The following is a 22,525-nucleotide window of genomic DNA, read 5'->3' on the forward strand; positions in this document are numbered from 1 at the left end:
AACTCTAATTATGATAACGATGGCGAATTTTTTTGGCAAGCAGTTGGATTCAATTTGAATGTCTCATGAGTTTTTAGAGAGTGGTGTTATGGGGTCTCTAAACCAAAGACTGCTAAATGAGCTTTATGCACTGATTTATCTTTCATTTTCAAATCACAACTGAATCAACGTGTTTAGTGAATTTCGGGGAGTGATTATTTGCAACTTAGAGTAATCTTACTCACTCATGGCATCTTGGCTGGAAGCTTCTATACGGGGTTCATGGACCAAATATTATTTTAAAAAATAAACTGTTTATATTTTTTGTTCGGTCAATTTATTAGAAAATTATTTTTCAAACATTTAGTCTTAATTCGATTGATTCATGTATCTCAGGGAGTCGTATTCATTAATAAGTATTTAGGATGGAGTCTTCCTTATGGGCTTCATGGATAACCATGTAACTTTCAAATAACTATACGAAGTTAAAAAAATAGCAAATTTAGCAAAGTAATGGTTTGGAACACTGAAAATATTTTGTTCGCTCATGAATTTTAGTGATTATAATTAATAGATGACAAATGGCTTAATACCTAAAAATGAGTTTAATGGACAGAATATTTTAGTCAACGAGTAACTCAACTATTGTCTCTTAATAAGAACATGGGTGTTCTATTTATAAATCAATGGATTTGGCTGCTTTAGTTAACTTAGGCTTCTATCATGTTTTGATTCATCCAGAAGGACTTAATCCATAGAGGATATTTCACGATTATGACTATTAAATGGGTGTTCTGGGCAAAAACATTCAATTTTAAAGTATTCAACCTTAGTTGCTGATTTCGGTTAGAAGAGAGATATTATAGATATCTGGTGGATCAGACTGCGCCAGTATAATATATATGTGGTGGGATTCATTGAAGTTATATTTTATTTTAAGCGTAATATATTATTATATTTCATGATTGATCAACTCGCAAGAGCGATATTAGAACTGTGAGCCAGAGGTACCATAATGGACCTTTATTTTTTTATGTAAAAAACTATATTATTTTGGGTTGATGAATTTAGGAGAATGGTGGTTCCAGAGGTGGAGAGAGAGTTTGTGAGTGAGCAAGAGAGAAAACAAAGGAGAGAGAGTAAGGGGAAGAGTTTGTAAGTGAGTGAGAGAGAATACCCAGGAGAGACTGTAAACGAGAGGGTTTGTTAGAGGGAGAGAGAGAGAGAGAGAGGGAGAGAGATTGTGAGTGAGCAGAGATGGTCCTGCAGTGCAGAGCACAAATTCAAGTGTGCAATTTTTAGAAATAGCTTTATAAGTTTTTAGAGGAAAACAGGAAAATAAAAAGAAAAGTAGAAGAAAAGAGGAAGAAAAGGAAGAAAATGGCAAAGAGGAATAGAGGACAAAAGAAGAAGAAAACAATATGAAAACAAGACTAAGAAGAAAAAGATGAAGAAGACAGACCTAGAGAGATAGAAGACTTAGTGAGTGATTGAGAGAGAGAGAATACCTAGAGATAGAGAGATAGATAATCACTGAGAAAGAGAGAAGAGAGATAGTGAAAGAGAAAACCTGATAGAAACATTCAGAGAGAGAGAGAGAGTCCCTATGAGAAAGATAGAGCAATACCCATAAAGCCAGAAGTGAGAGATAGAGAGAGAGTACATAGAAGAGAGTAAGCTAGTTGGACAGATAGCAGACCATCATTTCTGTCTGATTCCACCATGCGTCATCGTCCAATGCAATGGACAGATGACTGATGATAGAAATGACGAGCAGATGGCGGAGGACTGATCATGATTTGGATGACAAAAAGGGCTAAAGTTTATATAAAAAAATAATACTATTTTCAAACAGAGTTCATCATGTGATTAATATACTAAGAGAGTTTATCTACCCTACAATTAGTAGTCTTACAATGACGACAGTGATAACGACAGAGATGACGACAGAGATACCTTGGAGGAAAGGTGAACTAGAAGGTGATGAACTAGGAAAAAGAATGAGAGAGGGAGAGGAGAAAACAAAGAAGAGAGAAAGAGAAGGGATAGATGAAGAGATAAATACACATTTTCACCCAATGATTAAATGCACACATTTTATTTATTTGATGAATTGAGAATGAGAAAGAGCCATAGCTAAGATTGACCTTCGAAGAAGTCGCCAAGGAGCTGCTCCAGGGCCTCTGGGCTGTACTTGCAAAACTTTTCTGGGTTTTTTGTGGACTCGACATGAGGCCTGCAATGTATGAGGAGCGATGGATTAGAGAGAGAGATAGATAGATAGTAGATAGATAGATAGATAGATAGAGAGAGAGAGATAGACAGGGCAGCTCAAAAAAGAGGAAGATCTCTCTCTCTCCTTATTCCCTGGACAGAAGAAAGAAAGAGAGAAAGAGAACAAGAAGATATATAGAGAGGAAGACACAGAGAGAGAGAGAGGAGAGAGACCCATAGAAAGAGAAGAGGGAGAAGATAGAGAAAGAAAGATAGAAAGAGAAAGGACAAAAGAAGAGAGAGAAAGAGGAAGAACAAAAGAGAAAATTATATGATAAGATAAAAAGGCAAAAGGAAAAGAGAGAAAAAAAGATCGAAAGGAAGAATAAGAGAAGAGAGCAAAAGAAAGCAAAAAAAAGAGGGCAAGGGAAGAATATTAGAATAGAGAAAAAAAGAGACGGAAGCAAAAGCGACAGGAAGAGAAAATATTAAAGAGAGAAAAAGAAATGAAAACAGAGAACGAGAAGATTAAGAGTATAGAGAGAGAAAAAATAAGAAATAAGACAGAAAATAAGAAAAGCACAGAGAGAGAAATAAGAAAGAAAATAAGACGAGCATAGAGAGAAAAATAGGAAATACAAGAGAGAGAAAATAAGAAGAGGATGGAGAGAAAAAAGAAGAAATGAATGCGAGAAAAAATAGAAAGGAGAAGCATTGGCGAATAGAGAGATAAATGAAGAAAAGAGAGAAAAAGCGAACAATAAAAAAACACAGTAAAAAAATAAGAAATAAATAAAAGAATGATAGAGGAAAATCAGGAAAGAATGGGAGAATAAAGAGACAAAGAAGGAAGAAAAGGGAGAAAAAGCGAACAATAAAATAAAACAGTAAAAAAAGAAGAAATAAGTAAGAGAATGATAGAGGATAGAATAGGAGAATAAAGAGACAAAGAAGGAAAAAAGAGAGAAAAACCGAACAATAAAGAAAAATAGTAAAAAATAAATAAAAGTCAGAAAAGATATTTCTTTCAAAAAAGGATAAAAAGAAAAGAAAGAGAAAGGAGAAAGAAAGAGATAGAGGTAGCTAGTTAAGATATAGAAAAGTAGGAAGAAAAAAACAGAAGAAACAAAAGAGAGAGTATAATAAGAGAAAAAAAAAAGAGAGGCAAGAGAAAAAGTGGAGAGTAAGGTTCAAGACGGACGACGGACAATGGTTTGGGACAGATGGAACATGCCTCACGTTCAGTTCCGTTCCGTTCCCATAGGAGGGGTTGGACAAGATGGATGATGGATAAAAGTAGACTAACTAAGCAGAGTTTGAGGACATAACGGATTGGGAGCCGGCAATCGGTTTTGTTCCATTTCCGTTCCTAGGTAGGACGGAATAACTGATGATAGATTGGATTCCATCCCATTCCATTTATCATTAGTTCACAAATCTTAAGAGGGAGAAGACAATACGATAGAAGAACAAAATAGAGAGAGGGAGAGATACCCGAATCGTTTGAGGAAGTTTCTGTAGGCAGGTAGGAGAACCTCCGCAACAGAGAGGCGGAGAGATTCCCGAAGCTCGGAATCAGGCACCGTCCACTGCGCCTGGCGCTGATGTAGCTCTTCAAACTGCAGGTTGAACGACTTGAACCTGGCCCACAAGAGGAACAACTGTCTGAGCGCAGGCTCCTAGAGAGAGAACGAAAGAAAGACCACATCTTTTTGTTTTTTTTTTTTTTGATAAGTGATTTAAGGAGGTCACCCGACAGCCACATTTTTTATTGTGTTTCTTATGAACACTAATCTCACTTATAAAACATTAAATATAACAAACTTGCTCAGAGGTCACGGGTACAGCTGGACCAACTGCGACCACGGCAGAGCCATTCACATACACACCATGATTATGCTAACTAAAAAAATACATTTGTTTTCATGCGTACCTCTCCTTGACCATTGTCCTCGAAACACCGCTGCTGCCACCATCACTACCCATTCCACTACCGCTGCCCATGGTTCCGCTCACCTGGATTGTCAGGGTCTGAAGAATCTGCATCCAACAGAGGCAAAGAGATGATCATGATGATACTACTCTGATATATCTAGGGGTATTTAGGTCATTCAGCCCAGTTGTGGGGCATTTTGTTGATTTCCTTTTTTTGGTACTATTATTAGTGTAGATAGGATACCAATCAGGGTTTATCACAGACGAGGATGAGTTTCTCAAGGTCATATCATCCCTTTCTCCATTTTTCCTCTTTCAAATGATGAAGGACAATGACGAGGAAAACCCACGACCGCAGCCCAAATAAGGTGGACTAAATCTTCATTGCTATCTAAGATGATGCCAAGAGAAAAATAGATGAAGGTCATCAAAATTTAAAAGAGATCGGAAAATCAGACCTTTCCCCATGAAACTTTTCTGTACTGGCTTGCATTCTGCTGAACAATCCTTCGATGCCTTTGGATCCACTCATCACCCAGAAGATTCTTTGCTTCTGATCTGATTTCAATCAAGAAAATTTCGGTCAAAAACTAGAAAACTGCAAATCTCCTAGAAAGTGGCTTTGTTGAGGGAGGATTGATGAACCTGCGCACAGATCTGACCATGTAGTGAATGTTGTTCATAAGGAATATGTGGGTCAACGCGGGGTCTCTGTACTGTTTGGACTTAATATCCAGGTTGGCCTGAAGAGCGTTCATTATCCTCATCGTTACGTTGGCCAACTGGTTTTCTGGTTTGTCCCTCTCATCAAATTCTTGAAAAAGCAGGTCCAATGTAGACTGGTAACTGTAAATGCCAGAAATCCAGTGTTTTCATAAGCAAATGATTGAGCACAATAAAGTTCAAAGCCAGAAATGGAATAGACATGCAAAATTTAAGCGGTTGTGTGAATTTTTGAACCCACCCTCCAGAAACCACACCACACACCACACAAAGGCCTCTGCAGGCGACTGTGCTGTTGCGTGCAAATTTTTATAGAAAAAAAAGCATTTCTCTCTCTCCCCCTCAAAACTCTCTCACTCTTCTCTCTCTCCTCTCTCCTCTCTCTATCTCACTCAATCCTCTTTCTATCTCTATATCTAACTCGCTCCCATCTCTCTGCCTTGCTCACTTGCAATTCTCTCTCTCCGTCTTGCTCGGTCTTCTCTCTCTCACACACACACACTTCCACAAACACATCTCTTTTCTATTCATAGTTTCCTCTCTCTTCCCTATCCTACTCTCTATCCCATTCTACTCTTGTCTTCTCTCTCTCTTTCTCTATCCCACTCTACTCTTGTCTTCTCTCTCTCTTTCTCTATCTCGCTCTTCTCTCGCTCTCACACACACATCTGTCTTCTCTCTCTCATCTCTCTTTCTTTCTTCTCACTCTTCTATCTCATTTCTGTCTCTCTCTAAATATCGGTAATTATGCATGTGTGACATGGCAGGGAGGGATAGCTAGATATGAAAGGAACTGGCACTAGTGTACAAGATCCTGCAATGACAAAAGGGATTACAGTAGTGAGGATAGAAGAAATGGTGGAGCAAGTCCAGAATCTGTCCGTAGCTGTCCAGGACACCTCAACAAGGATCGACGGGTTATCGACGCAAATGGCGGAGATGCGTCGCTCAACGGAGGAAGCCTTGGCGCGCATCTTCTCACTGCTCGCGGGAAAACGACCCGTAGACAGCGGGGATCCAAGCGCCGGGCCAAGGTCACCGCCAGGAGGGTTCTCTCCGGTCAGCGATCGACACCTCGAGGGTCAACCCAACCCTTCCGACCCTGCTATAACGGGGGCGACCAGTGGCCAACCTTTGGCTTTCCCACCTACTCCCCGTAGCGGGACGATGCCTGGGGGCAGTATGGTGGCAATCGTGGGAGTCTCGACAGTGCCGACAGGAAATTCGGAGCGGGTCCCTCCATTGGCACCGCTACCCCCACATCCTCGCCTGCGCTCGCCGGCCCTTGGTCACGGGGGCCGAGAGGAGCGACCTACGGGCCCTGGGAGAAGGGAGCCCGACCGAGAGCCGTGGGGGGGAGACCGCCAAAACTGGGACTGGAACCCAGAAATCTCAAGGATGGCGCCCAGGCCACCTTTCCCAATGGAGGGCGAGCGAGCAAGAATTCCTCGGGCCCGGGTCAACCCCACCGGAGAGGAATGGGGCGACCCCCGGGGCCGGCCGCCTCGCGTCTTACCACATTACGGCAGGGGGGAGGACCTCCATGGGATGGCGGACGAGGATACTCGGGAAGACGAACCCCCACTCGAGTGGGGACCCGAAGGGCAAAATCATCATTTCCGACACGACAACTCGGATCGTCAACGTCTGTATCGCAAAGGGGACATCCCTTGTTTTGATGGAGAGAACCCGGAAGGATGGCTACGACGGGTGGAACAGTACTTCCGCCTACACCAAGTCCGCCCACAAGAAAGGCTACAGCTAGTAGCGATGCACTTGGAGGGGAAGGCTCTCGATTGGTTCTGTTATTGGGATGACCATTTCGGCTTTCGCAGTTGGACAGATTTTCGCCTCAGACTCTCCAAGCGTTTTGGCTACTCCTCGGACGAGGCATATCACCGCCTTTTCAAACTCCAGCAGAGGGGTTCGGTGGAAGAACTGATAGCAGAATTTGAGCAGTTGGTGGGTTATGCACATTCTTTACCCCAAGACGTCCTCGCCAAGGCGTTTATGTCGGCACTCCTTCCCGAGCTCCGCACCGAGGTGCAGAGGGCGAAATCCCAGAACTTGGACGAAATACAAGATCTGGCCTTAGAAGCAGAACAACAACTGGCAGCAGTTATGGACAGCATCCAGAAGAAGTTGCCCATGAGCCAGAGAGGAGGCGGCCGAGAACGCCCAACACCATATGGTTCGGGTGATCGTCCCCCTCCTTTCCCGGCCATGGCGGGGCCAGGAAGAGCTCGCAAATCATATGTGGGACTCACAGAAGAGGAGTGGAAGAGTCGCAAGGAGAAGGGCCTGTGTTTCCATTGTGACGAAAAATTTACACCCGGGCATCGTTGTAAACGGGAACTGAGGCTCTCCTTGGTGCAAGGAGAGGAGGATTTCCACCCTTCATCGGATTATGAGGAAACTCCTAAGGGACCGGCACCGGAGGAGCCGGCCATTCTGGCTAAGGCAGGGTTAAACGCATTGTTGGGAGTGGCATCCCAAGGCACGTTGAGGGTGACGGGGACTATTCAGAAATGGCCAGTGGTGATATTGATTGACAGTGGTGCGACCCATAACTTCATTTGTCGGCAGTTGCTACGGGCCCTCGGCACACCATTGAAGGATGTTACGCCGTATGACATTGTATTGGGTGATGCACATCGACTACAAGGTCATCAGTTGTGTCAGAGGCTGCAGATCCGGATTCAAGGTCTCACCGTGGTCCAAGACTTCTTACCATTGGAGAGGATCGGGTCGAAGTCATCTTGGGGATTCAATGGCTGCGAACCTTGGGGTGGATGGAAGCAAATTATGACCTCTTGATGTTGCGTTTTTGTGTGGATGGGGTACTCCACATATTGCGTGGGGATCGCGATGGGTCATCCGCACTGACAAACGATCGGAGGAGCCGACGGCGGGGGGTACCGTCGATGGAGTTTCATCTAACGACCAAGGTTTCTCTTTCCCCTTTGCAGGACCATGCAGATCCTATCGAGGTCGTATTAAGGGGCTCGTTTCCCAGAGTCTTTCAGGAGATGACGGGTTTGCCGCCGCCCGGGAGGTGGATCATCGAATTAGACTACAACCGGGAACCACGCCAGTCTATGTGCGCCCCTACCGTTATTCGCATGCCCAGAAGAACAAGTTGGAGCGGGTCATTCAGGAGCAGCTCACTCAGGGCATAATTCGCCACTCCACCAGCCCGTACTCAAGCCCGGCGTTGTTGGTTCCTAAGAAGGATGGACAGTGGCGTTGTTGTGTGGATTATCGGGCCCTAAACAAGCTCACGACACCGGATAAGTTCCCGATCCCGGTGGTGGAAGAGTTGCCGGAGGAGCTACATGGGATGAACGTTTTCTCCAAATTGGATTTGAAATTGGGATATCATCAAATACGCATGTACGAGAAGGATATTCCCAAGACGGCTTTCCACACCCATCATGGCCATTTCGAGTTCCTCGTGATGCCTTTCGGTCTCACTAATGCGCCCGCCACCTTCCAAGCCCTCATGAACCATATACTCCAGCCCTTCCTGCGCAGGTTCGTATTGGTCTTCTTTGATGATATTTTGGTATACAGCAAGGATCTCTCTGCCCACAGACTCCACCTCAACACGGTCTTCAAGGTCTTAACCGACCACCTACTCCATGTGAACGCCAAGAAGTGCCATTTTTCCCAGGGCCAGCTGGAATATTTGGGTCATGTGGTATCCGCACAAGGAGTGGCAACCGACCCCAACAAGATTGCGGCGATTCAGGAGTGGCCCACTCCCCGCAATGTGCGCCAGCTGAGGGGCTTCTTGGGTTTAACTGGCTATTATCGGCGGTTCGTGGCAAATTATGCATCACTCGCATGGCCTCTCTCTCAACTATTAAAGAAAGATGCCTTCAAGTGGGATGAGGAGAAGCAACGTGCATTCGTCGCCCTCCAAGCAGCACTTTCGTCAGCACCGGTTTTGGTCCTGCCAGACTTCTCCCAAGAATTCTGTATTGAAACTGACGCATTCGGGCTGGGCGTTGGGGCTGTCCTTATGCAACAAGGACGAGCGATCGCCTATTTTAACAAGGCGTTCCCAGTCACAATACGGGCGCGCTCCACCTACGAGAGAGAGCTAATTGCCATAGTGTGGGCAGTGCAGAAGTGGCGACATTATCTTCTGTTTCGGCGATTTACGATCCGCACTGATCAATACAGTCTGAAGTACCTATTTGAGCAGCGAGAGGTACGGGTCCCTTTCATAAATGGGTTTTAAAACTAATGGGTTTTTCTTTCGATATCCTGTACAAAGGAGGTTGAACAAGGTCGCCAATGCACTGTCTCGTTCTCCAGCCTTGGAGGCAGCAATCCTGTGCTCCGTATCAGCCCCCACTTGGCGAGATGTTGACAGCATTCGTCGCGAGCTGAAGGGCGACATGGTCCTGCAGAAAATCGTGGCGGAATTCAATGAGGGCGGTCCAATCCCTCCAGGCTATAGCATCAAGGACGGTCTACTGCTCTTCAAGGGACGTGTTGTTTTATCATCCGCGTCCAAGCTGATTCCAATGATCTTGGACGCGTTCCATGCTCAGGCTGAAGGGGGACATGCCGGATTCCTGTGTACTTATCAACGTCTAAAGCAGCAGTTCTATTGGCGGGGTATGAAGCGCGAGGTCAAAAAACATGTGAACCAGTGCCATACATGTCTCAAAAACAAGGCATCCCATCTGGCGCCGGCGGGCCTCTTGCAACCGCTTCCTATCCCAAATCAAGTCTGGGAGGACCTTTCCATGGATTTCATCGAAGGCCTGCCCCGTTCGGGGGGTTTCACTGCCATCATGGTGGTGGTGGATCGGTTGAGCAAGTACAGCCATTACATCCCAGTTCGTCATCCTTTTGCGGCCAAGGATATCGCAGTTATATTCATTCGTGAGGTGGTCCGACTTCACGGCATACCCAATTCGTTGGTGTCGGACAGGGGTCAAGTGTTCATCAGCAACTTTTGGAAGGAACTACACTGCCGCCAAGGGACCCAACTCCGCATGAGCTCAGCCTACCACCCGGAGACAGATGGTCAGACCGAAGTGGTCAACCGCGGCCTAGAGACATACCTACGGTGCTTTGCGGGGGAGAAACCGCGGGAATGGCATCAAGGGTTACCATGGGCCGAGTATAGTTACAATACGGCCTATCATTCGTCTCTCAAGACCCCCCCATTTCGACTGGTCTACGGTCGCGAGCCCCCCCCATTGATCCGATATGGGTCCCCCCCTTCCCCAGTGGCGGACGTGGATCATTTGCTAGAAGCCCGCGATCAAATGTTGGACATCATAAAGGCCAACCTCACATAAGCTCAGGACCAAATGAAGCGGGCAGCTGACAAGCATCGCAGAGATGTGTCCTACAAAGTGGAGGATTGGGTATATCTCAAGCTGCGACCCTATCGCATGCGATCCTTGGCCCGTCGACCCAACGAGAAGCTCAGACCAAAATATTTCGGCCCCTACCGCATTATGCAGCGGGTGGGACCAGTGGCGTACAAATTGGACCTGCCGTCACATTCCACCATTCATCCAGTTTTCCATGTCTCCCAGCTTCGTACAGCCGTGGGACCTGCAACCACTCCGCAACCAATTCCGCCCACACTTTCTGCTGATCTAGAGTGGCAGCTCACACCGGAAGCATTGATTTGCTACAAGCAATCGGTGTCAGGTACCCAGGTACTGATCAAGTGGCATCATCTCCCGGATTTCGAAGCAACCTGGGAGGACGCCATTATGATCGAGGAACGTTTCCCAGAGTTCCAACTTGCGGACAAGTTGGCTCTTCAAGGGGGGAGTATTGTTAGGACCCCGCTGAAAGTCTACACAAGAAAGCCCCGTGGGCCTCCGCAGGGCTCACAAATCGCATCAGCGCCCATTAGGGCGGGAGTAAAGGACGAGGCGGCCTTCTTAAGGGGAGGGACGAAGACGGAGGAGGCCATCGAAGCCCTGGTATTCTCCCCTTCCTTACTCTCTCCCTCTCTCCCTGACATCTCCCTCACCCTACCCTTCCTTTACCTAATTGCTCTCCCCACCGAGTCCCTGACCCCTTGCTCCTTCCAGGTTACCGAGCGCCCGACGGACGCACCTTGAGGAAGGGCGCCCCCGAGACAAGGCGCCCCTGGACTTCTCCCCCTGACACCCTCGTTTCTCTTATCGTCTCCCGTTTGTACTTGTGGGTGTTAAAGAACCCTTTGTGTTGCATACATCGTGGACCTTCTTCTCTTTTACTCACTCGGAGGGCTGGGGTCGTAACAGAGGGATAGCTAGATATGAAAGGAACTGGCACTAGTGTACAAGATCACATGGTCGGAGAAGGCAATTCTTAACTTGATTGTGCGATTTTGTGCACCACACTACACAACCATGTCTGAAATGGAGCATGACACTTACATCTGCAACCATGTCTGAAATTGAGCATGACACTTAAATGGAGGCAGCCTTTGGGCAGCACAACATTACGTAAACATAGTTAATGAAATTCATCAGTTCTTTCGAAAAGAAATAATGAAATTCATCAAATAAAGTCCAAAATGGCCAAAATTTTTCATTAATATCATTATATTAATTAAAAATTCAGCGAAGATCTTAGCTGAGTGAATTTCACGATGTTTTTTTTTCACAATGTTAAAATAAAGTAACTAAACTTTACTAGTTTAGGTTCCATGAATCACATGTTACCACACCCTGAAACTTAGATATCACTAGTCCTTTGTTCTTAAATCTACTCCGGACCTCTCATCCCAATAAATTCAGTTTTCACCTCAGCCTTAACACATTATAAACATGTCAGAATGAGAAATCGGTGTGCCTACTTACTCGAACAAGAATTTGACATAGTTGATGACGTAACTGGTCAATGGGTGGACTGTTCCATCTGCAACGGTTGTTCTTGTGACGTCCTTCTCCACTGCTTCTTCAAAATCACCAAAGGTTTCTTGGGCGGTCTTGGCCAGCTGTCTCGTCAACAGCAGCAAAGACTCGCGAGTATTGGAGCAAGCTTTTCCCGCAAATAAAGTTTTAATCTGGAAGAAATGAGATCTTGGTTTTAGGACTTAGTGAATAAAATTTGAGGACCATGTTTGTTCAAAAAAATAATAATTTGAAGACCATGTCAAGTCAACCTCAGGCTGAAGCTCTCTCATTATCTCATACATGTCAAGAAGAACGAACAACTTCTCCGGGGACCGCTTGTTCTTGGCAACAGCATCTCCGAGGCTGAGGAGTATCTCCACACTGCTGGCTGTGACGTCAGCAAAGCACTGATCGTTTAGAGAGTCAAATCCCTGGAATACTTGATCGCACACTTTTTTCTCCCCCGTAAACAACAACTTTACCTGTTTCAATGATAGAGAGGAATTGAAACATAGGTTGTGTCTTATGAATAAATATTCCACATAGTTACCGCGATTCTCATGAAGTGAATCCAATTTCCAATTTTAGCCTCCAACTGTTCCCATGGCAACCTCTGGACATCTTCCCTGCCAAGTTTCTCCACGCCTAGTTTCTGAAGCGTCTGTTCCAAAACAGGAGAACGCATTTCCCTGACAAGGGTACGAATGGAACATTAAAAATATAGGATAAATACAACAAAAAAGAAACATTTTCTAATCAGAAACCCAAAAACGTGCAACATTGCACAAAAAACATTTTGTCCGTTCTTGGATTTCAACTAAAAAAATGTCAAAAAGGGGTTCCATATCACAAATATATAGGTCCAAAGAGGTAATAATGGTAAGTACTGAGATTTTGGAATTTACATGAGCCATGAAAAGTTGAATAAAGTAAACTTATACTGTGGAATAGTGATTAATGAGCGTAAACTGTCCATAAGTGACTATGACAGCAACCTCGAGGTAGATCTCTACTGAAAAAGGGTTTTTCCAAGGAAGACAGAGAAGGTACAAGTGTATAACGAGAAAGTAAGAAACTAACGAAGGAACAGTTGCAGCCACAGGCCTGGATCAGCACTCCAAATCGGTTAAGAGACTACATCTTCTTGTGTTTCTCCTAAGGAGAGAACAAGATCTGTTAATGGGGAACTATCCAACTCGCAAATGACAAAAATACCCTTGACATGATCTGGAGATTGTTGTTGACTACTCATCGTCAAGATAGACAGACAGAAATTTCTCAATTCCGTATCACTAAAATATTGACAAAGTATAAATTTACTTGTAGACAATGACGCAATCCTGCCCGTTCCCTGCTTGGACCATTTGCTCAGCAAGGTCATGCAGTGTTGGTAAAATCCGAGGTGGAATCAAAATTGGAAGCTTGTATATAGCTGTCCCTTCTGCTTTTATGTGATGCTCCGTGTGTGTAGATGCTGAAATGGATTTGGAAGGAGCATCGTCCTGGTTTGGTAGTGCATCAGAAGTAGGCTGTAAATTGTTTGGCAGACACTGAAATATGCTTTCAGGTTCCAATGGTTTGCTGAAACATGCGAAAATACACAAGGGTTCACACATGATTATTCTAAGGTTGAAAAAAAAGAGATAAAACAATTTTCATCATAATCCAAACATTGAAAGGTGCAAGATCTCATCAACCATAAGTCCAGAAGCTGTCACAACCAACACAAATAACATATATACTTGACACAATCAAAGCAATAACGCAAAGGATAAAAAACATACATTATGTCGAACAGGGCCCTCATGGACTTGTACATTGTGATAATATTCAACATTATATGCCCGCACGAAGTTTCTCAACATTTTGTAAGGATTCTTGATCATAATAAAGATAAAAGGACGAGAAAGCAGCGGAGGTCTAATGAAGGATCAGGAAAGAGGAAATCAATATCAACAAGGGACCAATAAAAAAGAGAATCAGGTTAAGAAACATATTTATTCGCGAAAGGTAAGATAGAATAGGATGTTTTTCTTCAAAAAAAGGACAGAATATGATCTTCCCATTGGGATCCCCAGTGTCAATCTCCATACATCAACTGGAGAATCCACACCCTTTCCCTAGATCCAGGTCCCCTTAAAAAAGACGAAGGAATAGCGGCCTCAAAGACTATATCGCCCCTGTCCTGCACCTGAGTTGCATCTCATTGCGATCAAATAAACAAAGGCATTTCAACTTCAAGCATTGAATGTGGAATTGAATCTCGATTTTCTATTACTGACTATGCACGATCCAAGGAAGTCCATGATTAAGATGCACACAGTGTGTTTCACAATAATACCTTTAAGACATTTACCTACGGCTCCAATTTAATTTCAAACAATCATGTTATGTGTTGATCAAAAACATCGAATATCCATAGTAAAGGATACAAGACTTGGAGGATATGAAAGCTTAGAAATTATTAATATTTTTTTGTCAACTATTCACAACATCAACATAGTGATATGATACCGGGTCACTGTTATGCTAAACGGCAGCCCGGTGTGGAACCCAAGCTCTTCTATCGGCCCAATTAGGCCCAAACCGATGGGCCTCCTTCCTTATATATACGAGGAAGGAAGACTAAGAGAAAACAAGAAAGTACATTGTGAGTTTCTCTCTCTCTTTCCCTTGAACTTCCTAACCCTCTCCCTTGTTACCTCTCATCCTAACCCTTTCTTCTTCTTGGCCTTCGCCGGTTTCTTCTTCTCCTGCAAGAAAGCAACTCTTAATTCAAGGGATTGCTAAGCATCTGCGTGGAAGGAAGTACAATCGGCCCCTCCAGAGTTAGATCTATCTCTCTCTCCCTCTCTCGATCTCGATCTCGATCTCTCATTAAATCTTGGCATCAGTTATGGTTCTGGAAATTTACCAAGGTTGTCTTAGAAATACAATTATTTGAATTCAACAGATACGTTCCAAGAACGTATCACATAGATCATAAACTTAGTAGACAAACCTGTAAGAAGATAATAACTGCTTAAATTCCTCCTCCATCTTTAAGACTGCTTCTGACAGCAAATCATTTACACGGTTGATCAACCCGGCATTTTTCTTGAATGATTGTTTCGAGCTGAAGAAAGATAAGTTCTTTCTTAGTTGCTCCACTGCCTCTAAGTAACCGGCCAAATCATCGCGTGGTCCAATTTGGATCTTTCCCTCAGCCTACGCACATTTTCAAACAATGATTATAAATTTTGTGGTAAAGAAGGCGTAAAATCAAAGTTAGATATTCGTAAAAAATATAATCATCATCAAAATCCAAAGAAAAAATATGAAGATATAAATTTCACAGCTGTTATTTCTAAACAGCTATGAAACAAAAAAATTAAAGATTCTTTCCCAGAATGAGCCACGACCATTCTAATTTCCAAATCAATCAAACATCAATTACATCGCCCCTCCACCCCCAACATTGACCTATCATTTACTTTGACTCAATAACTCGACGCCAAAATATTGTTAAATTTATTAAAAATGATGAAACAAAATTCCAAGTAAAGGTACAAGATCGCGGAAGATAGACATATTCAGGATTTATAAGTATAACTTTCAGAGTAAAAATTGCATGACGAAGATGAAAAACCAATGGTAGAAGTGAAGAGACAAAGAGGAAGTCAGATATACATCTTTTATAAAAGAATGTAAAGAAAGACTGCATATTCCGAAATCTTTGGCTAGGAAAAGAAGCAGGAGTTATCTGAAAATAATCAGACGGTCAAATTTTCCAGAGGAAAGGGACACAGAGGATGTTTCTTGAAAAAACTTCAAAGTAATTAATTTCATGTTTAAGTAAACACCAATGCATAAATTTCTTCACGCAACGGATCTCAATTTACTATTTCTCGGTGACAACAAAAGATCGAACTTTATTCTGCTTTATATTTTTTGCATTATTCATGATTTCTTTCTTGAAATTACATTTACAAATTAATACCACTTATTCTTCTTTAATAACTAAGAAGAACATCTGAATCAACGATATTTCCTTCCGTGTAGGATTGAAGAGGACAAAAATGTCGCTCTCTCAACTTCACCATTGACATGGGCTGAAATTTATATCACAGAAAGTCTAAATCTAGACGAAAAAGAAAAAAAAATCAAAAAAATTTACGGCGGGAACGCACTCAAAATTTCCCATTCCAATTTAGGCGCAAGAAAGAAAAAAAAATTGAGATGTATTGCGCGAGAAGAACACCTCTCGAGAAAAATCGAACTGATCAAGGATCAAGCCGGCCGACTTCAACGTCTTGTCGATGTTTTCGTGCGCCTTCCGGATAGCGTGGGTTCTCACCTGCAGGCCGAAACCAGGCCAAAAAACCGAGAATTCAGCTCAAAATTATCAAAACAACGAAAACTCATCCCGCAACTCGCCGGATCAAAACCCTCACCTGAGTGGGCCGCATGGCGGTCTCGAGCGAGGAAAGACGCTGGTCGAATGAACCGAGAATGGAGACCATCGCTTCCGTAACGATTTGGCTCTTGCGCAGCGACTCCCGCAGGTAGTCCGCCCTCAGCGTGAGGGTTTCCGTTCCCTGTCGAACCTTCATCTCCCCAAATCGAAACAACAAATTTCAAACAACAGAGAAGAATCTGTGCAGAGAATCGAACTTCTTCTACACAAGGAAGATGAAATCTCGCTCCTGGATCGGATTCAAGCGCGGAAGAACTGCGAGCTGAACTGGCAAAGATCCACCAGTTCCCGTCTTGGCCGGTAAATTGCGGCTAAACTTGTCGGACGAAATATGGATGACGCTTTTTGAACGGACGGAAAGGGACTGAACGAACGTCCGTTTCGTCATCCGTCCACAATAGGACCTTTCGTCTGAATTGTCATCCGCCCATGAGTCGTCCTCGTTAGGACTATGACATTTAGGGAAGGACACGGTCGGGTCTCGCTCCGGTTTTACCAAAAAACTTAAACCTAGACCTGAAGTTTGGTCCGGTCTCGGTCTCGGTCTCGGTCCGGGCTTGGTCCCGTCCGGTCTTCGGTAGGTCATGTTGACTAGTCAATATTAAGTTGACTAGTCAATATTAAGTTGACTTGGTCATCTCACTGAATCTAATGTCACCTCTGGTGCGGAAGCAGTGTTGAATAATGAGAGAGTGAGAGTGTGAGAATGAGAGAGGGAGAGAGTGACAGTGAGATAGTGCAAAGGTAGAGAGAATACCATAGGAAGAGAGAGAGAGAGAGAGGGCGAGACTGAGAGAGAGTGTGTGTGAGAGTGCGAGAGGGAGAGAGGGAAAGAGGGAGAGAGTGAGAGAGTGAGAGAGTGAGAGGGGGAGAGAGTGACAGAGGGAGAGAGAGAGCGGGTAAGAAGGAGAGTACAAGAGAGAAAGAGGAAGAGAGTGAGAGATGGACTGAGGGGGAACGAGAGGGGAAGAACCGGAGAGGGAAGTGATGGGGAGAGAGGGAGAAGGAGCAGGCAAGAGGGAGGGAGTTCCATAGAGAGAGATTGTGAGAGGGAGAGAGAGAGTGTGTGAGAGAATGAGAGAGGGCGAGCGAGAGAGAGGACTAGAGTGAGAGAGGGACAAAGGGAGAGCAAAAGAGAGGGTGAGCAAGAGAGAGAGAGGCAGAGAGTGAGAGCAGGAGAGAGGGTGACAGAGAGAGGGAGAGAGAGGGGATGATAGAGAACGGGAGAGAGAACGAGAGGGCTTGAGAGAGAGGAGGAGAGGGAGAGCAGGAGAGAGTTTGAGAGTGAAGGGGAGAGAGGGAGAGAGGGAGAGAGGGCAAGAGGGTGAGAGAGAGAGAGAGGAAGAGAGGAGTGTCAAGACAACAATTAATGCCATGCCATCCAAGCTACCTAATGGCACTCCCCATCTTCTTCAGCCGCCACAAAGTCTTACAACACGCCATTACCACCATCATCAGCGACGGGTTCCTAGACACCAGCCGAGTCCCCAAACACGCTTCAGTCCCCAAGGCGCCTCCAACGACTATAAACACAGCATAACCCCTTTGTTATTTCTCACTGTCTTCTAACTCTTCATCAATATACTAGCTTGATCATTCTTACATCTTCCTTCTCCATCTACATCCTCCTCTTTTCGACAGTCCTCAACAGTCTTGAACATGGTATCAGAGCCAAAGATCAGAGATCTTGCGAAAGAAATGACAGAAGACGAAGCATTCTCTGATTCATCTTCACATAGCTCCTTCTGTGAAGCTCCAAAGAAATCGCTATCGACAAAAGCCAAGATGCAGATTTCATCTACGATGGTTCCCTCCATCAAACTTATGAAAGAAAACTATGTCGTGTGGAAAACTCAGGTACTACCCACACTGAAATCTCACCATTTACTAACGCATATTACAGACGATCCTCCAGATGAAGATTCTGATCCCAACGCCGACTGGTGGTACTTCGATCAACATGTTCTTGTATTCCTGTTGTCATCCATGACAGAATCCATCATAGGATGTGTTACTAAAGCAGTCACAGTGAAAATTGCATGGGACATCCTCGCAGAGTATTTCGCATCATCGGCTGAAGCTCGTGTACAAGAATTGCTCGGCAAGCTTCATAACCTCAACAAAGGGAATCAGACCCTTGAAGAATATATCTCCACTTTTTGGAATACAGCTAGTGCATTGGCAGCCTCCGGAGAGCGTGTAGATCAACACTCACTCATCCGAGCTCTACTTCGAGGACTTGGACCTCAATATGCCCTAGTTATCACTACGGTACGTGCCGCAACCTTCCCCATGACTTTGGAAATAGTTCTCTCTCACCTGTGCGACCACGATTCAATGCTCGCACGACATCAAGGCACCAAGGAAACCGTAATTGACTTCCCAACCACCACCAATCAAGCGCAAGTAGCTCCAGCAAATAGCAACACACAAAACCGCGGAAAATCTGATAGCAACAATTGTAGCAGGGGTGGTTTTGGCAAGGAAATGGTCGTGAAAATACTTGCTCCAATCAGAATGGGCGAACTCCACCTCGTTGCCAAATATGCTCCAGGAATGGACATCATGCTCTCGAGTGTTATGAATGTTTTAATCGCACATACATAACCCAAGATCCACGCATCCAGGCAGATACGCGAAGCACGTACTCTCGGCCTTCATCTCCATTCGATCAGACAATACAGTCACCACATGCGTACAGATCATCCAATACACCATCTTCCTATTGGTACCCCGATAGTGGCGCTACGCATCATGTTACTCTGGATCCAAATGTCATCCTTGATCCACAACTCTACTCTGGATCTGACAAACTCTTCATCGGTGACAGCACAGGTTTGCAAATTAACTCATCTGGATCATCTACATTTTCCTCTATGTCATGTCCTGTTCAACTCAATAACATCTTACATGTCCCCAAAATCACTTGTAATCTTCTATCAGTAAGACAATTTACTAAAGATAACAATGCTTCCTTAGAATTCTTTCCTAACCATTGTCTTGTGATGGATCAAGCTACCGGTCAGGTCCTCCTTCAGGGCCACATTGATGTTGGCTTGTACACCATACCTCCTTACAACTCTCCATAAGCGCATCTCGGCGAACGCAGCTCTTCTACTTCATGGCACCGTCGGCTCGAGCATCCATCATTCAACATTCTGTGTCGCATTATAAAACAATATGGTCTTCTAACCACTTATCTATCCAAACAATCTACTGTGTTTCGTGTTGGCTATCTAAAGCTCATCAACTTCCATTTGCTACATCTCATCATCATTCTACTTATCCACTTCATCTCATTCACTATGATCTCTAGGGGTCGGCCCCGTTCAATCACATCTACATTATATGTATTACATTATCTTTGTTGATGACTTTAGCAGGTATCTTGGTCTCACCCTCTCAAAGCCAAAAGTGATGTCCGTCCTACTTTTCTTCAGTTTCAAGCTCTCGTTGAGCACCAATTCTCCTCCAAAGTACGAGCTCTTCAATCAGACTGGGGAGGAGAGTTTCAAGCTCTTACAAAGCATCTACAAGACAATGGCATCATTCATCGAGTCTCATGTCTGCACACTCCGCAACAAAATGGCGCGGCCGAACGCAAACATAGACACATTGTTGACACTTCCCTCGCAATACTTCACCAAGTGAACCTGCCTTCACCAAGGCCACGTCTACCGCCACCTTTCTCATCAATCAAATGCCAACACCCCTTCTTGGAGGAAAATCACCATTTCAGGTACTTTTTAACTCCACACCAAATGATGCTTTTCTTAAAAATTTTGGGTGCCTCTGCTTTCCCAATCTATGTGCCTACACTGCCAACAAACTCAATATGCACTCCTACAATGCATCTTCATCGGCTACAATGCACACCATCACGGTTATCACTATCTCTCTCCACGTGCAGGTAAAATATATATCTCACGTGATGTTTTATTTGATGAAACCCAATTTCCATTTTCTCATCTTTCCTTATCGCCCTACACTACCGTCTCTACTTCTGCACCTTCCTTTGACCCGGGTATCCTCGTATCCTGGTCGTTATTTTCTCGCCCTTTACTTGTTCCACCCCCGGTCGCGACACCGTCATCTGATACACACCGGACCACCTCACAGACCAAAAAAAATTCTAATACTTCTACCCTGTCACCCCTACCCTCATCTCTTGACCCCCTCTCGTCTAACACCTCAAATCCCTCACCCAAATCATCAACCCACTCTTCCACCCGACCCACTCGCACACTCAGTGACCTCTATGACTTGACCTCCCCTATTCCAAATCCGCCTAACTGCAACACACTTACCAAACTCCCACTTGAACCCACTTCTTTTAAAATTGCTGCTCAACATCCCGCTTGGCACCAAGCCATGATCAATGAATTTCACACCCTCATTAAGAACGATAGTGGACTCTCGTCCCGCCTAAACCAAATAATCGTGTGCTTAGGTGCAAGTGGATTTTCTGTCTAAAAACAAATCTGGATGGTTCTATTGATCGCTACAAAGCACGCCTCATGGCTCAAGGCTATCGTCAAATTGCCGGACTGGATTACAATGAAACATTAAGTTCCCGTCATTAAGGTAACCTCTATATGTCTCCTTTTATCTCTTGTTGTCTCCAACAGGTGGTTTATTCACCAACTCGATGTCTCCAATGTGCTTTTACACAGTGATATTCAAGAAAATGTGTATATGAAGCAATCCCCTGGTTTTCAACATCCTCACTTTCCCTCTTATCTGTGTTTACTTCGATAATTGCTCTATGGTCCAAAACAAGCTCCCCGTGCTTGGTTTCTAAAATTATCCACCTATCTTTTCTCTCTTGATTTTCTGGTTCTCGAACTGATTCTTATCTTTTGTTTGAAATTACACCCATTTCGCGCTTGTACCTCTTGATTTACGTCGATGATTTCTTAGTCATTGGTTCAGATTATTCTCACATTCAATCACTTCTCACCTCTCTCCTCAAAGCTTTCGCCATTCGCCATCTCGGGGCTGCTCATCAATTCTTGGGTCTTGAACTTCTTCCTCACTCGCATGGTCTTCTTCTATCACAGTCTAAGTATCTTTCCATTACTCTTCACCGAGCTAATACGCATACCTGTAATCCTACCATCACATCTGCTTCTACAACACCTCCTACTGCGACTTCCGAACCCTGCAATGCCACTCTCTACCGCCAAATTGTGGGCTCTCTTCAGTATCTTACCATCGCACTTCCTGACATCTGCTTTGCCGTCAACAAAGCCTGCCAGCATATGCATGACCCGCAACCAGTCCACTGGAAACTCGTCAAGCATCTTCTTCGCTACTTTAAAGGTACCTCTAATCATTCTCTAACCTTCTATTCTAACACGCATCCCCAATTAAGTGTTTTCAGTAATGTTGACTGGGCGGGTGACACTCACGATTGCCGCTCCACTAGAGGTTATCTCATTTACCTTGGCACCAACCTGATCTCTTGGAACTCCAAGAAACAAGCCACTGTCTCATGATCCAGCACCGAGGTTGGATACAAAGCGTTAGCTAATGCAACTGCAGAACTCATCTGGATTCAATCCCTCATGCAAGAACTGAACCTCCATCTGGCTCTGACACCCATTCTCTGGTGCGACAACCTTGGTGCCACCTACCTAGCTCGGAATCTGGTTTTTTCATGCACCCATCAAGCATGTGGAAATCGATTTCCAGTTTGATCATGAACGGGTCGCGTCCAAGCAACTACTGATCAAATTTACCTCAAGTTAAATTCAATTTGCTGACATTTCTCTGCGATTTCTCTGCGATCAAAGTGGAAATCGCAAACAACAATTTCTTTGAGATCCAAGCTCAACCTTACACCTTGGCTGAGCTTGCTGGGGGATGTCTAGACAACAATTGATTATTCTTGCCTCTTCCTTCTCCATCTACATCCTCCTCTCTTTGACAGTCCTCGACAGTCTTCAACAAGGAGGAGAGGGAGCGGGAGAGAGGGCGAGAGAGAGAGAGAGAGGGAGAGAAGAGGAAATGGAGATCGGGAGAGAGGGTGAGAGAGAGAGGGAAACAGGAGGAGAGGGAGAGCGGGTGAGAGAGTGAGAGAGAGAAGAGGGAGAGCAGGAGAGAGGCTGAGAGAGTGAGGGAGAGAACGAGATAGAGGGAGGAGGAGAGGGAGATTGGGAGAGAGAGGGGGAGAGAACGAGATAGAGAGAGGGATAGATGGAAATAAAATGAGTGGGAGAGAGTGAGGACAGGAGCAATGGAAAGAGGGAGCGATGAATGGAGAGCGAATGAGAGAGAGAAAGTAAGACTGGAAAAGAGGGAGAGAGAGAGGAGAAGAGAGGAGGGAGAGGGGGAGAGCGCGATAGGGAGA

At 44.6% G+C, this 22,525-nt stretch overlaps 1 protein-coding gene across 1 annotated transcript; it reads right to left on the reverse strand.

The window, feature by feature from the left end:
• Positions 1 to 2,029: 2,029 nt before the first annotated feature.
• LOC144705528 (exocyst complex component EXO70A1-like) lies at positions 2,030 to 16,474 on the reverse strand. The gene is made up of 12 exons (XM_078578266.1): positions 16,151 to 16,474; positions 15,958 to 16,053; positions 14,719 to 14,924; positions 13,038 to 13,298; positions 12,268 to 12,406; positions 11,987 to 12,199; positions 11,682 to 11,887; positions 4,774 to 4,974; positions 4,587 to 4,686; positions 4,127 to 4,233; positions 3,688 to 3,834; positions 2,030 to 2,215 (listed from the first exon to the last, which is right to left on the reverse strand). Exons 1-12 carry the CDS (start codon positions 16,307 to 16,309, stop codon positions 2,116 to 2,118), a joined length of 1,935 nt encoding a protein of 644 aa, XP_078434392.1. The 5' UTR covers positions 16,310 to 16,474; the 3' UTR covers positions 2,030 to 2,115.
• Between the last annotated feature and the right edge of the window lie 6,051 nt (positions 16,475 to 22,525).

The sequence above is a fragment of the Wolffia australiana genome, chromosome 7, assembly GCF_029677425.1.
Source record: "Wolffia australiana isolate 7733 chromosome 7, ASM2967742v1".
In the NCBI taxonomy this organism is placed as follows: Eukaryota; Viridiplantae; Streptophyta; class Magnoliopsida; order Alismatales; family Araceae; genus Wolffia; species Wolffia australiana.